This window comes from Tachypleus tridentatus, chromosome 7, assembly GCF_004210375.1.
Source record: "Tachypleus tridentatus isolate NWPU-2018 chromosome 7, ASM421037v1, whole genome shotgun sequence".
NCBI lineage: Eukaryota > Metazoa > Arthropoda > Merostomata > Xiphosura > Limulidae > Tachypleus > Tachypleus tridentatus.
In genome coordinates this window covers 62,180,837-62,197,873 of record NC_134831.1, presented here as the reverse complement: position 1 = coordinate 62,197,873, position 17,037 = coordinate 62,180,837, and the positions used below count along the sequence as shown (strand labels likewise).

Here is a 17,037-nt window from a genome sequence, read left to right as displayed (position 1 = left end):
AGTTATAGAGTGAGTGTATCTGGATTTTCTTGAAAGCATTTGACAATGTTTTCTCTGCAGGCATGGGGGAGATTGTGTCATTAGATAGAAACTGGATGGAAGGGGAAAAAACAGAGTTCAGTCAAACTGGATGAATGACAGGAGAGGGGATACTTCAAAGCTCAGTGTTAGGATTTTTGCATTTTTCTGATTTACATCAATTGGTCAATAAATTATTTCAGTTTGTTGATGACATTCAAGTTTTGGGTATTACTGGCTGTGCGAAGGTTGCACTACTTTACAAAAGGATTTGGATTATTTGGCAAGTCAAGTTTATAATGACAGATAACTTTTAATTGTATAACAAATACACGATAATGCATACAGGATATCACCATTTGAATTACAAATATAATTTTGATGAGAATAACCTTAACAATGTTAAGAAAGAAAAATATCTTTCTGTTCTGATTCAAATGTCTCTTAAGCTGTTCAAGCAACATGCTGTTGCTAACAGCAGGGTAAATAGGATTTTAGGCTGTATCTAAAACAAATACTGAATATTTGGGCGTCTAAGAGAAGACAATGAATCACTGGAAATGGTCCAGAGAAGGGCGACTAAGATGATATCTAGGATGAAAAGATTGCCATATGAATATAGGTTAAGATCCCACAACTTGTTTTCTCATGAAAGAAGAAGAGTTAGAGGGATTTAAATCAATGTTTAAAATTAAGTGGTGTGATGCATCATCTTTTTTTTATTTAATAGTGAAAATGGTAAGATGAGGGGAAACAAATATAAAATTTGACAGGGTAAGACAGCTTAATCTTCATAAAGAATTAGTGATAGTTATATTGTTGTGTCATGTTACTAGAACCTTCTAAGTTTCTCTCATTCTTTCATTAAGTATTGTTATATCATAACATCTCTTAGTTTATAGATAGTTCCAGACCTCAGTTGCATCAGATATAAGTATGTTGCAAGCAAGAAAGTTAAGTTAGAGAAATTGATAGTTAAACAGATCTACATTGATTGTGAGTTCAGCACCAATTTCCAAGGTGATATTATCACAAATTGTATTGCAATAACAAAATAGGGAAGAATAATTTATCCTGTCAGTTGAGGCCCCTAGTAGCACTGCAGTATGTCTGCAAACTTACAATACTAGAAACCAGGTTTCAATTCCCACAGTTGGCAGAGCACAGATAGCTCATTGTGTAATTTTGGGTTTAATTCCATGCAAACAAATCTTGTCAATTGAATTCTAAAATAACTGAACCAGCCTGTGTATGAATTTTTGATTAAAAAAAAAGAGGCAATTATTTAAAGCTCCAAGTACAACTGTAGTAACTAACATTTAAAATCAATGAAAGTGGAAGTAAAAGTTAGAGAAAAAAAAAGTGAATTTAGTCATAACAGCCAATTTCTGAAATGAGTTTAACAGCTTGTATTGTAATAACAGAAATATAGAAAATAATTTGTCTTGTCTTGTGAACTTTGATATAAAGGAAAAAATTACTTAAAGGTCTGACTACAACTGTAATAACCAATAATGTAACAAATTTTTGTAAATATACTGACTTGTTGTTTAAAATGAGTAGTTTATGTGTTGTCTGTTTATTGTTCAAAATTATTGCCAACAACTCATAAACACAAACTATAAAAAATGTAGCCCTATACAAAACTGAAATTAGCAAAGCATCCAAGATTATACAGTGGTAAATGATAGTAGACATAAACAACAGCTGGCAAAGTATGTCTGTATATGCACAGCTGTAGTGGTAACTAAAATATTGAAGAGTTCATTACATAAACATGCCAACTGACTTTGATAAATGGATAGAGAGATGAGCAACTGGAGCATTAAGATGGTGAACCATGAGAGTTTGTTGAACAACAAGGTCTAGGGAGAGATGAATATAGGCTAAACAGAAAGATGACATGAATTACTTCCAGGAGAGATATGAAAAATCTGACAGTCCTTTCACACATAATCATGCCACTTCCCTTTGCCAAATATTGCCACAGACAAGCAACAAATTGAAATTCAGTTTCTCCAGTGTTAAGATTCATTTCCTTGAAGTTCCAACAAAAACCTTTCTTGATAAGTTCATAGCATCTTCTGACATCATGCCTTTAAATCCTTGGAGATCTTGTCCTGTGAGAAGGAGGCTGAGACAAATTGCTCAACCACCATCATCCCAATTTTGACTTTTGTAACACTGACAAAACACCAAAAGATGTGAACAGGATAATCAAGCTGACAGAACAACAAGTGGAAGCCACTGCAGGATGTATAAGTGGCAAACATCCAAATATAGCTAGAATAACCAGTTAAAATCAAAACAAGGAGTAACTAACCAGAAACAGGATGCTACAAAAGGTGACAAGAACTTAATAAGACAAAAGAGATGCTATATTTGTTATAAAATGGGACACACTGTAAGATTCTGAAAGTCTGTTACTAACAAGAAAAAACAGAAATTTCAACACTAAGTACCTGGAGCTACATACAGAGAAAGTCACTAACAAAAATGGGAAAAGAGTGATTATTAGCATGGATGACTCTGCCAGCAAAAACAAAATGAAGTCAACTTCTCAGAATCACCACACAAAAAAAAATAATTATTATTACCCTGATTAAACAGTACATGACTAATGATCACCTTAAGTTAGCAAATGAATCAAAAGTGACAGTAGTGATAACAGCATGCAAGAAATATTGAGTGCTGTCAACAAAATACAACATGTCAGGGAAGTTGAAGGCTATATCATGGACAAGAAAGTGAAAGTCCTATGAGATGCTGAGTGCAATAGTTTAGCAGTGAGAACCAGTCTAGTATCTGATGACCAGATGACAGACAAAGTACATATGAGTGTGTTGAGTGGTATGGGACAGGAAGAAACTTTCCCATAGCAACAATAAGGATGAACATTCTATATCAAAGGGGAGATCTTGAAGCTTAGCATATGAAGACACTCATCCATGACTTGTTGATTGACAATATGCCAGGCAGTAGAAATTTGGGGGACAAAAAGAAAAGTGATGAGGCATATGAAGTCACCACAAGAGTTCAAAAGAAGAAAACAACCAAGACATCAAGCCTTTTCAAGTATTGAGAAGTGACATCCTGAATGCAGGTCCATACAAACTGAAGGAATCCCTAAAGAAATACCTTTTACTGTAGAACCTTTGGGACAATACCAGGACAAAAGTGGAGCACAAGACCAAATTGAAGAGGACCTACATAATATAGGTCAAATTGGAAAACTGGATCAGAGTTAAAAATATCAAGGCAATTTTACTAGGGAAGTTAAACAGATCAAGGTACAAACAGTATACCAGATGCAGGTAATAAAGTTGGCTCATGAGTCAGTTGTGGGAAGATATCTAAGAGCAAAGAAAATGGCAGATAGAATCTTCAACAACTTCTATTAGCTGGGACTTATCAAAGAAATGACAACATTCTACAGGTCATTTAACATCTGACAAAGGACAGTACCTAATGAGAAGGTAGACGAAATGCTACTGGGTGAAATGCACGTCACAGAAGAACTGTCCAGCAAAGTAGCTGCAGACTTGATTGAGCCACCAGCACCTATTTCTTACAAGGACAATTGGTACATATTAACAGTAGTTGGCTATGTGACACTTTATCTAGAAGCCACAGCCATGCCAAAGATGAAGATGAAGAGTGGCAGAAACCCTCCTGGAAGTGTTCTGATGCATATGCTTTCCAAAAGAAGTATGAAGTGATAGAGGGGCCCAGTTTATTTCAGAATTGATGCAAGAGTTTTAGTGACTCTTCAACATGAGGCAGCTCTTTACCAACCCTTATATCCCCAATTGTAATGGACTTTATGAGAGTGTCAGTAGAGTCCTAAAGAATATGCTGAAGAAAATGTGAATGGGACGGATACCTACAGGCAGTATAATTTGCTTATTGAGTAGTTCTATTAGGTTTTCATCCTTCAATATAACGTATGGAAGAACAATATGAGGTTTCATGCAGATGTTGAAAGAACTAAGGACAGAAGAAGAAGAGACAGAAATAAGTAACACATCTCAGTATTTGTTAGACCTCAGAATCTGACTGGAAGAGACCTGTTAACTTGCTCTTTTGAGTTTATATCTTGGTCAAAGATGTCACAAGTACTTCTATAACAAGAAAACCAAGAATTGACATTTCAAAGTTGTACAAAAGGATAGTTCTGTTATCCACAGATAACAACAAGCTCAAAACTCACCCTACAGTGGAAAGTACCTTTTGGAACTGTAGAAAGTGGTCAACAGACTGGACTATAAGGTGGTGAAAGTAGATGGGATGACCAAGATCTACAATGCCAAACTATTGAATAGGTGCTTTGAGAGGGAAAAAACCTAACAGGTGCAGCTACTCAGACACTAATGGATATTGCAGGTATGGATGTCATAAATGCAGAACCAGAATACAGTGACTTTTTCATAAAAGATCTAAGAACACTGAGTGGAAATGTGACATACAAAGGCATAAAAATAAGTGAAGAACTGACTGGCAGCAGAAGAAAGAGCTACTGTGCCAGTATGTAGATATTTTCACAAATAAACCAGGCAAGACAGACCTTGTAAAACATCTGATCAAGACCAAGGATTCTGTCAAGGTGAAGCCCTACCAAGGACTCTATATGATGGAGACCAACAAGGCTGAAGCAGAAGCAGGGAACTCTGAAAGAAAAGAAATCAGTTGTAAAGGCTTACCTCATATCCCAGCAATGTCAAAGTCAGGAAAAGAGACACATATAATTGTGGTTTAAGGCAGTAGCATTAGTAATGGGCATACCCAAATACAGACAGAGCCACTGGAAAAAAGCAGAATGCAAGGACCACACCTGGAATAGATGAGGTCTGAACAAGAAAAACAATCGACCAAGAAAGGGAAATCATCTGAAACCTGAATGCCATCAAAATAATTCAGTGAGTGTGGGTCTAAGAAAGAAGATTTATAGTACATAAACATAGAGAATGGGGCCTTGTTTCTCTTAGATGATTGATAGAAGTTACCTAGTAGAAATGTTAGAAGGGATAATAACCTGCTCATGGCTGACAATAGAAAATAAATGATTCAAAGCCTGATTAACAAGCCAGGAGTTTGAGGACACTGATATGAAATCTCTTCCTAGATAAATGAACTGAAACCCAAACCAATTGACCCATGCACCCAAGCTCTGAAGAAAAGCGTCCATAAGCAGATGTAACTCAGAAAATGGAGAAGGAAGCAAGACTTCTGTTAACACATGAGTCTTTTTCCAACACCAATGAAGATTGACAAGCAAGTGGGGCAGAAGAGGAATAGAAGTATTCACGTGATCCCATGTGAGATTCTACTGGTCATGAAGGGCCTACTTAGGCAAATGCACATGAGCCCAGAAGTCATAGAACCTTGCAAGTAAAAAGTAAAAGAGCATACAGGACAGTCTGAATGGCCACTCCACAGAATGATCTGAGAGAAGAATGTAGAGAGAGTCCAAACAAAATGGGTGTTGAAGAAAACACTTAAATGTAAAAAGTACTGGGAGGATGAAGGAAGGACCTCTCCAAAGTGATCATCCCACTTACACATCTTTGAGAAGGAGCTGATGAGCATGATTGGCCAACTTCTGTTTGTAAATGGCAAGAAGAAGCCAGTTGTCTGTACACATGTGAAAGTATAGTCCCCATCATATGAATATGCCAAACAAGGGCACAAATACTCGACAAAAACAGACGGCACTGAAGTAATACCAAAGAACAGGGCCCATGAAGGTATACCATTCCATGATGGACAAATTTGAAGCAGTAAGATACATGTGGAGCAGATAAGACACTTCTTGGGGTAACAGGACAAAAATTGCCTTGAATAGACACTTGCATGTCCAGGAATTCCAAGGAAAAGCCATATATCATCATGAAAAACAGCAAACAGTAGTACTTTAGGAAACTGTGACATGACTCATAGCCACACCTATTGAAAACAAAATTGCAAATAGAGGGCAAAATAAACAAGAAAGGCTAAACTTGTGAGTAGCAAGATTGTAATAACTTGATTACAGTGAAGAAAATTATAAACTGATTTGTATTTAACTTAGAGTAATATAAACTGTATCTTCACAGAAATAAAATTATACTTCAAAGCAATTGATGGGTTTTGGTTGGTCCAGCAATACAAACTAAATCCTGATAAAGTATAGTAATACCCATGGTTGAATTAGTATATGATGTCTTCTTAATTTTATGATTTCCTAATTTAGAATATCAGTAATAAAGTAATATATGAAATTTGCAATTTACATAAGAGTTTTATGTTTCCTGTAAAAACAAGTTGGGTGTTTTAGTTGTTTTTTGTGTAAATTAAAAAATACTAACCTTGTTTAAATCAGGCAGTGTAATGTATAAATCACATACTGGAGTCTGAGACAAATGTTCTTGACCTGATTTTGGCTCCCGCATGAAAACAATTCTACCAGCAGCATCTTGTAGTGGATCCTTTGCACGAACAAAGAATGAGAGTTTGTTCTCTCTGAAAGCTTGAAATGTAAGACAGAGTTTTTCTTCAACATTTGTCACAGGAGCCAGATTTCCAAAAAATTCTAAGTAATAAGGCTTTCCTTCCAAAACCTAGTTAAAAAAATTTTTTCTTAAAAACTGTAAGTTTAAGGTACAAAAGGTTAATTAGGCATTGGCTACAAGTTTCATAATGAAAGTAAAGAATTATTTCTAAATTAAAGTAGAATTCCAATCTACATGTATTTTGTATAAACAAATATCCAATATAAGAGCTATTGTAAATTGTAAAATGTTTTGAATTTCTCTAAAATACGTATAAAAATAAGTTATTATTATATTCTACAACTTAGCAATAACTTATAGAAATTTTATTCATGTAATTGTATTTACCTAATATTGATTATTGAATCACTATGATAGTGTAAGAACACATTATACAAAAGTGCACAAAATTCTGTCAATTTTTACTATATTATTCCAACATAAAAGATTCAACTACATTATAGTAACAAAGCCTGGGTAGGAATAAGTATTTATCACTAAACAATGATTAACAATGCTCCTTTAATTTCGTCCAATTAAAATAAAAGAAAAACAGTTCATTGAGTTTTAACTCTGAAGATAATTGAGAATACCAACAACCAAAAAAAAAATTGTTATTAAAGTACCATTCTCATATACGATCTGGCATACTCATCTTCTGAATGGAAATTATGTAAATTCATGGTTAATGAAAAGTTATCTTAGGACATGAAGAGCTACTTCTCTTATTTGTAATTACAAAATACCTATAAAATCAGCAAAACCTAAAATGCAAAACTGAAAAATTTTATGTATCTCCTTATATACTTGACAAATCTTCAAGTTAAACTTGGTGAAGATCCATCTACAGGGGCAAAATAATGGCAAAAAAAGTGAAAGACGCCTATAAAAATTACAAAATGCAAAACTGAAAACGTGTATTTATCAATCCATGTCCTGCAAAGTAGTTATGTGAACATACAATTTATCATACCATTATATTTATATAGATAAAAATATGTCTGGAAGCAAAATGTTAGAAAAGAATCTTCACTAAACACTTTTCTTATAAGATGGTAGTTGTGATATAAACATCTGAACTGAATGATCTCAGTATTTTTCTTGACCGGTTTAAATCTGCATAGTAGGACATTAAACCTTTCAGCTACCATTAATTTGCTTGACATACTTTTATAGAATTAAAAATATGAAGACTTTATGCCATACATCAATGCCTTTATTTATTGGTTTATTAATTCTACTGCATGTGTTGATATTAATACATTTATTGGTAAATACATAAATTAAGGTCATATTTTAATCTGACTGCTAAAATGGTCTATTTTTAGGGATAGCAATGAGTTAAGAAAACAAGCATTTGAAACAAGGTGAAGTTTTTAACATTTTTAAAATGGAATCTATTAATCTATTGAGCATCTCTAGGTATGTCCAGAAATGAATTATGAAAAACGTTTATTGTAATAGGTATAAATTGATGACATTTGGAGCTCAATGACATTTTGTTGGATAATATAATATTATTATTGAATTAGATTTTATTAATTATTGCCTATATACATATGTGACACTTCTTAGCAAATTATAAAATCATATAATGGGAAATAAAAATTTTAGATCCCTCGACACAATTTTTCTCTCTGAAACATGTTTAGTTTGTGTATTGAAAAATAAGAAATCTATTTTCATGCAGTCAGTTCACAAACAACTGATTGCTAGCTCTCTAATAAAGCTATCTTAAAACAAGCCAGTATGGAGCCTCAAGTTAACAAACAAAATTAAAAATATGATCAAGTGTGAGCATTCTGCTAATAACCATAAAACCTTGTCAAACGTAATAAAGAAACAAAACGAGAAGTTAAACTAAACAAAACACTGTTTTGATTGTATATCAGAAACTAAGTATCATGATATATAACAAGAAAAAATTAACAAAAGTATAGATTAAACCTACTTCAACATCTGTACACACTGCTATTTGTATATAATGTTTCTGGATTTCTAAAACATTCTCCTCTTTGTCATCTGTTATGCAAAATACTTGTAGCTCAGACTGTTTAGTAAAGACAGCAACCTTGGCCATGAAAGGCACAGTAATGACTTCTTGATAAAGTTCATTGGCATATTTTGATGCTGAGTTACTTTGCCTATAATCCAGGAGCCAAAACCTATAAAATGAGATAATCATCCATCACATATTTATTCAAATATAGTTAACAGGGTAGTGTTTTTGTAATACTAAACATTCTTTTGAATGTATTTCTTAGTAAAATAGTGTGAAAGTATATTTAATTTCATAAATGTCTTTTATTTCACAAAAAAAAATGATTTTTTTTCAGGTGAGATAAACAGAGCAAATAAATAAATATTATTATTATTAACAATCATTATATTACAATTAATAGATGTAATAAGTAAACTTGCTTCTCAAAAACTAATGGGTTTAAATGTTATCAAATTCTACAAACTGATCAAAACAAGGAAAAAGCTATGAAACACAAAGAGCTTTAATTTCTTATTTTAGATAAATAATATGCTATCCTTTGTTCTCCAGAACTTTACTCACAACTTTATTCGTCAAATAATATAAATATTTAGAAACGCCTTAGTCCAAGAAATTTGAGTTACATATTGGCTTTCAGTTCAAAATCAATTTACCTTAGTTAAATTTTTCAGTGTAACAAGCTTGATACACAATATCATTGTGCTCACATGATTGCTGGCTTTGATTTCAACTTTATATATTTTATTTGCAAAGCATTTCACACAAACAACCCTTACCCTGTATGTAATTTCCTAAAAAATGAAAACTACACTAAATACAATTTCTATGGGCTTTCTTGACTTTTAAGTCTAAAATATGCATATGTAGTTTCTTCAAAACCATAAGCTTATCACTTTATGAACATGTATTCAGCTAAGTTTGCCTTCATTACAAATTTACATTTACTTTACAAAGTAAAGTTCATTTCATACACTGTTATAAACACCTTTTAATTTTTACTACATGTTTTATTCATTTTTGTGAGTTTTTGCTTCAGCTTGTAACACTATGTCATGTTGAGTGCTCATAACCATTTCATACTCTGTACACTATTATAACTACCATTACTTCACTTTAATGTTTACATGTAGTCTTATTAAATAAAGTTATATTTACCTGAGTTTGTTTGTCTGACCCTGTAAAATTTTTTCAAATAGATCAGGATTTATGAATCTAACACATAATGCCTGTAAGAAAGCATAGCTTAAATGGAATGTGTGAAAATAATAGAATAAGTAAAATTCAAGAGAAGGGCATGAAAACTACCTCATATTTTGTGGGTCACAGCTAATTTATATAATAATTTTCTTTAATGTTACAAAACACGTTTTACATAAATTGCTTTGCAAAAATACAGAAGTTTTCTATGTAATACATTTTGGCTCTTTACAAATAAATTTGTGCACTGTGTGCAAATGCTAATCTCCTCAACAACATGTTAAGGATGTTAATTCTGTTATCTTTCATGGGAATATCCTTCAACAATGAATCAACTCAACACTGTAGTTTTATTTTATTGAGGGTTTTGTCGTGGCCTACTCTGTATATTGAAAGGAGTTGCTAACCCATTCTTATCTATCAGTCAAGTAGCTGGGAACTTTATTGGTGTTTTATTTTTATGAATGCACTTATTTATATTCTTTTTCATGCTTGTGTTTAAAAAAATTGTGTGGTATTTATATATCAGTTGCCAAAAGATCTCTAACTAAGCAATCATTGAAAATTCATCATAACAGTTTGGCCTGGTACTGATTTCAATTAATTATTTTCCAGTGATTAAAACTGTAAATGTTTAAAAACTGTAAGTAGAATTTTTATTCCTTTATATGTTTGAAAAAATGTTGTTGTTTTTTTTTATTCAGACATACTGTAACAACTCCAACGAATAATAAAGCTATAGGCATATTTATAAACTATGGACATTAGATTTTATGTCAAATTTTCTAAATCCATAGTACATTTCAGAAAAAAAATTATCTAATTACAACCAACATAAAACCTAATATCTAATAAAAATTATAGTCTAAATTTCTCAAAACTGAAGTTAGTTCAACAAATTCATCTAATTAAGTAAATAATACAAATTAAGAAATATTCAGGTGGAAAAACGTTCTACTACACCTTGCTGATACTGATGTAGTGAATGAAACACATCCATTAATAAAAGATAGAGGAGTTGACCAAGTCACATCTTCCCACTTGGATTTGCTAGTACGTCCTGAAGCAAAGCAATATTATTCATTAGTAAAGCAAAACTATAAAAAGAATGAATTATCTGCTTACAAGTTCAAATAGCTATTATAATTATACCACATTACTTTTAAAAACGAATCACATACTTGAGATTTGAAAAGTATTTAAATGGACAATGTAAAATGGCTGTGGAAAATTTAAATACAAAATTAATGTATGAAACATATGGTGAAAAAGAAAAACATCACCAAAAAATAACATATTGGAAATTCAATAAATTATAAAAACTTGGAACTATATATAACTACAAAACTGAACAGAGTAAAAATAGTGAATAGTAATTAAAATAAATATTTTTACTAATTATATAATTTTTAAAACCTTATTAAAAACTGTACAGGGGAACAGCTAGCTGTTTTTTTTTTCTGTATTAATTCCAGGAGTTCTCTGTATTTTTACCTTTATATCAATCAAAGAAAACATATATTCTGATATTTCATTTTAGTTTTTTGTGTAGGAAATTATACAGTAAAATAAAAATGACTAAGACAAATATGGACCAAAGGAGAGAGAGAAATATGAGTTGATACTACCTGTTATGCTGCACAACAGCCTCAGTGATGATGGATAACTATTTGTTTGGTCTAGTACGTCATTAGTAGCAGCTAGTGGCAGTGGAATAGTCAATGTGATAGGCCTATGAAACTTACGACGACGAGGTTCAACAGTAACAATAGGACTAGCTACTATGCCATATTCCATCATCTTTGGGACTAAATCTAGTGGTATAGGCTGAACCTAAGTATTTAAACCAAATATTCAAATATTATCAAACACTGTTATTATTTTAGTTACATCATTCAAAAGCTAAATTTAAAAAATAACAAAATACATATCTAAGAACTCAAATAAAAGAAATATAAAACACAATTATTATTTGTCTGATATTAATGCATTAGCCTGAAATTAAGAATATTCTGACAAAATAGTAAATAAATGTAAATGTTTCTTAAATCTTAGGTTCTCTTTGACACATATAAATCACATAAATTAAAAACTTCCATGTGGCCTTCCAAAATATAAGTGTATCTAACTGTGATATAGTAAGAATTATTGGCTAATTGTATCAAGATTCAACAAAGTATATTAATTATTGAGCTTTATATTAGCTTATATATATATATATATAACTGATAAATATATTTAAAGCAATACCTAGAAGTATTTTTTTGTGAATACTTTTAAATTCTGTGACCTTTTTCAGCATATGCCTAGTAATCTAAAACTTTTTCTTATCATTTGATATATGCTTTAATTATTAATAAACAAACATTTTATATGAGAATTCTACCCAGTTATCAAAATATGCTTCTAAAATGTTGGGGTATGATTTATTTTGATCAAAATATTTTTGTATTGTGTCTTTAAATATACCTTAAATTATACATGTATTCTAAACACAATTCTGGTTACAGAAAATAAAACTTAACTATTATTTAAATTTATCTATTTTTTTCATTTCTTTATAAATAAATGAAATCTTATATACTTACCTGCAAAAAAAAAAAAAACCTCTGGAAATGAAAAGCCTCATAAATGTTTAAATCTACAGTACTCCCTGGTCATAAGAAGACCTTTTATCTCATCATAATATATATTACTGACAAATCTTTGTGACTGCTAATATTTGTGAAACAACATTCACTCAATAAAAGGCACATCTAGTGCCACAAATCTTGTGCCTGCATCTCTAAATTATAAATAATTAACACAGTAATGAATAATGATGATTATTTTGCACTGTTAGCTTAATATATCGATTTAGAAATAACCTAAGTCTCCTGGGTTAGTCAAAGTTTGTGACTATAATTGGAAATTATAACCAAAATATCATTAACAGTGAAGGCACCTAACTGCTGAAACATTGCATTATAATGCTGAACAAATGCTGTATGCTGCCTTGTTTAGAGTAAACTTTAGGAGAAAATCTCAGAGGTCTAACATAGAAAAAGTAGCTCAGATAAAAATATGTATTGAAAGTCTTCTGGCTTTCAGCTGCAGGTCACATGAACTACTTTTGTAGATTAGACTTTCACCTCAAATGTCACTCTGAACTAAGAAATTACAGTCAGCATCAAATTTCTTTGTTCACAATGAAGATTCTATCTAAATTGTAGTCTTCTTTTTATCCAGGTAGCTCCAAATGCCCTCATTGATGTTGAAATTTGAACATTTTGGCAGGTAATTCGAACAAAATTCCTGACTAATTATGAACATGCATTACAGAATGCTACAGAGTGTTAGGATCAATCTTTACTTTCCCAATGTCAGTAGGCATCAGTTTTTACTGTATTCAAGACAATCAGAACAGATGCTACTCCAAATTATCATAAAGAACCCCAAAGATTCTTTGTAGCTAATGTATTTTGGTTGTGGTTCTTTCTTCATTTCCTTATTTTTAATGTGTTAACTGCCATTAATTATTGCTAAGCATTTCAAATTTGGACTTATTTATAAACAAAACTCTCTGTTGAACCTTCTCCCACTATTTAGTTTCCACTACCCATTTCAGCCTTTTCTTTTGACTGATTCTTTTCAGCAAACATTTCTATGTAGCTACATGTTTATTGTGGTTACAATGAGCTGTGTTGTTTCTTACTGTTTTAGAATAATTTGATAATTTGGATTTCTACTAAAATAATGTATTTTTTGCATGGAGCATATTCTGAGATGCTTGAAGTTACTGGTGGAATATCTGAAATTTCTTCTTTGACTGGAGTTATTACTAATAGTGCCAATTTCTCAAACTTGCAAGATGTTTTATTTTATAGTATTCACTGATACATTGAATTTAGAATCAATCTATCATGTTCATTAATCACCCTCCAAAACAGTAACCTGTATATGCATGTTATAGTGTATTCCCTTCCAAAAGGCACAGCTTTTCTCAACACTTACATTGGAGAAGTTGTACATGACTTTGTTTATACATAGTTTATAACTAGTCACAGAGTAATACATTAGCATAACTGTCCTACAAAATTATTGGCAACTGAATTGTTCAAGAACTGGCCAGAATGTGCTGGATGCGATTTCATTTGTGCTGATTTTGTGTAGTATCAATATTTATCTCCAATGCTTTAGATGTGGTTCCAACATTACATGTGCTTTACAAGAGCTATTATTATCTTGTATGTCAAACCTTACATGAGTTATCCTACCAAATTTTCATTATTATGAAAGGTATTACACTGGTACACTTTTATTAGTTAAATGTCACAATAGTATACTATGTATAAGATAGCCACTTTACAAACAGAGTAAATATCCCATATGAAGGCAGTAACTTGGAAGGAAATTCAATAAGAAAATTCATACTTGACACTATTACCTATGTATTTGATAACAGAATAGTTTTTAAAAAGATTGGTATTTTAGTAACAAGTACATTTATTTAAATCATTAAGCCATTAACGTATTTTTGTACTTTTATGATTAATTAATTTAAAATTATATTAATGAGTATAAGACTTTCTTCTTTCTAACCATATGAAATAGCACTTGTATGTTATTTCATGCTGGCTTATGGTTTTTTTCAAGTTGTCAGTCATACTTAATGATGTGAAATTATTGTAATTTCTCTGATAAATCAGTAATACATTATTTACATGATTACAATAAACATTAATTTAATCATTCATTTAAAGTGTGGCTACCATTTATGATGTTTATTTTGACTAATAGTAAAACTAGTACTTGCTAAATGCAATACCAAACAGATATTTAAAGGAATAATTCATAAACATTTCTTATAAGCAACTAAAGTTATTATTTTTATGCAGCTTTCATATTCTTATTTTATATGTTTTGTTTAAGGCTTTAAAGATATTAACTAAAACTATATGTATCTACATAGTTGGATTTGACACAAAAATTACAAGTTCATAAGTTTCTAGTAAGCAATACTGGTTTAATTGCAACAAACAGTTGATTATGAGATATGCACTAAATGGCTTCATTAACAATTTTAGACTTCCTACTGAACCAGAATAAATGTTCAACATCTATAATTCTGATAAACACAAACTGGTATCTTAGCAGTATGAAAGCATCTATATCTATTATAGATCATGCATAATTATCTTACTTTCATGTTTACTTCTACATTATTACTCAGAAATGAGGTTTGATGTTGTTAAATAATAACTAAAATTAATTCTGTGTTATTATTAATTAACATCAATTACATAAAAAAAAAAGTTTCTAAGTTCAGCTAACATAATATGACAAAGTTTAACCTGCTGACATATTTGTATATTACCCTATTATCAAAGTTTCATTCATCACAGAAGAAAGGATTACTGAACAGACTAGGTAATTTATTAATGTTACTAAACATAAATTAATTTCAATTAATGCACTTAATAATTTTATTGAAGACATTTTTATGTACTTATTTTAAAAGTGATTTATTGTTCAGTTAGTTAACTTTATTCACCATGTCACTAAACCAAAATTTCTAAACTACTCCACACTTTTATTAATTATCACATTTAAAACTGTGATTGGTTCTGCAGATTGCAAGCAAATGAAACATTCACATTCTTAACTTTTTACACAAATTTTAAATATCTTCAGGTTGAATGTTTTTAATTTTCACTGATAATATTTATTGTAGCTTTTCATAGGCAATGTCAGTCTCTATCTTTAGATGATTTATTTGATAAAGTATGAGACAAATGATACTTCAAACTTTTATCTGAAGTGTAAAGCCCACCAACTATAAGTGTAAACTCAGACAGTGATGAGAAAGCTGGGAATTCATGATCTGCTAAAAACATATTGGCCCAAGAAGTCTTGATAAAACTGAAATAGAAACCCTTATAACCAGAGTGCTTTCAAAAGGTGAACCTTTTGAAATTGCTTGAGAAAGCTGGGAATATATTGTACTAATTATTTCTTATCCACAGGAATAATGCTGTAAAATCCACTGAGATTAAAAATTATGCTTACATCATTCACAAGATCAACTTTTTAATAATGCATTCCATGAGTACTAATAAGTAAATTTCTATTATAATATATTTAATATGCTTGCAACATCATTTTAACTGTTAAAATTCCACTAACTATTTTTACATTGTTTATTTTTAATATTAGTTTTTAGTTCTAAAACTAATTATAAAATGTTTGCAGATTTTTCAGTGAAAATGAATCTATTAATTGGACCCAAAATAAAGGTACTTAGATTTATGCCTCAGAATTTGGAATTTGCTTAAAATTCAACAAATTCCTTTTTGTATTCAACTCACATAACTGAAAACATGCAATAACATGCACTAAGTTTACATTACAACTATATTTAATGAATTTCAGTTACTGTGCTGTAGATTTTATCTCTACAGGAGTAAATCTAAACAGTAGCATAATGAAGGGCAAAAAAGACTGTTTTTTGACTGTAACTTGAACCTACTTACCAATAAAAAGTTTATTAACTGTAAGAATGGCTTCAAGCAAAAAAACAAAACAAGAATAATTACTTTGTGTTATTTGAAATCCAAAGGAAAAAAAAGTAACTTGATTCATCACACAAAATATACACAAGACAAATAACTAACGTTAGAATAACTGTTTTTATTGGTTAGAATAAAATAATTTACAGTAATGAAAATGCAACACAAAACTAAAAGAAAAGATATTAGAGTAAAATTTATAAGTCAAATGAAAGAAAACTAATTTTGCAAAATAACAAGAGGTTGAAACAGGAATGAAATGCAATACAGTAAAACAAATTTAGTGCAAAGCCTTTAATTAATAAAGATTATTAGAAATCTTTAAAAAAATGAAAGATAACACAACAGTTAGTACAAATAAAAAAAAGAAACAAGTAAATGGTACAAATCACGAGTTAGTGGAATTAGTAAAAATGAAAGTAAATTTAAGAGATTTGTTTACCATATTTTTATGTTTTTATTTTTGTTAGATATTACATTATAGATCATAAACTATTATTTTCACAAGATATGCAGATTTAGTATATGAGTTTCGTAATAGCTAGCCAGTACACAGTAGAAACATGGCATCAAGAATAACATGAGATTTGAAAAAAGTATTAACATTTTAAGTTCAGTGCAAATCATGATAAATAACAATATATTATGAAATACTATTTTTCTTGATAAAATAAATTCACAATAATTATATGAATTACATCAAATAAAATCCTTATTACACTTAGTATAGATTATATATCCAAAG

At 30.6% G+C, this 17,037-nt stretch overlaps 1 protein-coding gene across 14 annotated transcripts in view; it reads right to left on the bottom strand.

Moving 5' to 3' along the window:
* The window catches only part of LOC143255805 (uncharacterized), a 158,842-nt gene that overhangs the window by 15,432 nt on the left and 126,373 nt on the right, over positions 1-17,037 (bottom strand). For all 14 annotated transcript variants that reach the window (XM_076512057.1, XM_076512058.1, XM_076512063.1 and 11 more), the window contains 4 exons: positions 11,373-11,577; positions 10,708-10,804; positions 8,497-8,710; positions 6,363-6,614 (listed from right to left, as the gene is read on the bottom strand). In XM_076512057.1, coding sequence (XP_076368172.1) covers positions 6,363-6,614; positions 8,497-8,710; positions 10,708-10,804; positions 11,373-11,577 — 768 coding nt within the window. The remainder of the gene's footprint in view (positions 1-6,362; positions 6,615-8,496; positions 8,711-10,707; positions 10,805-11,372; positions 11,578-17,037) is intronic.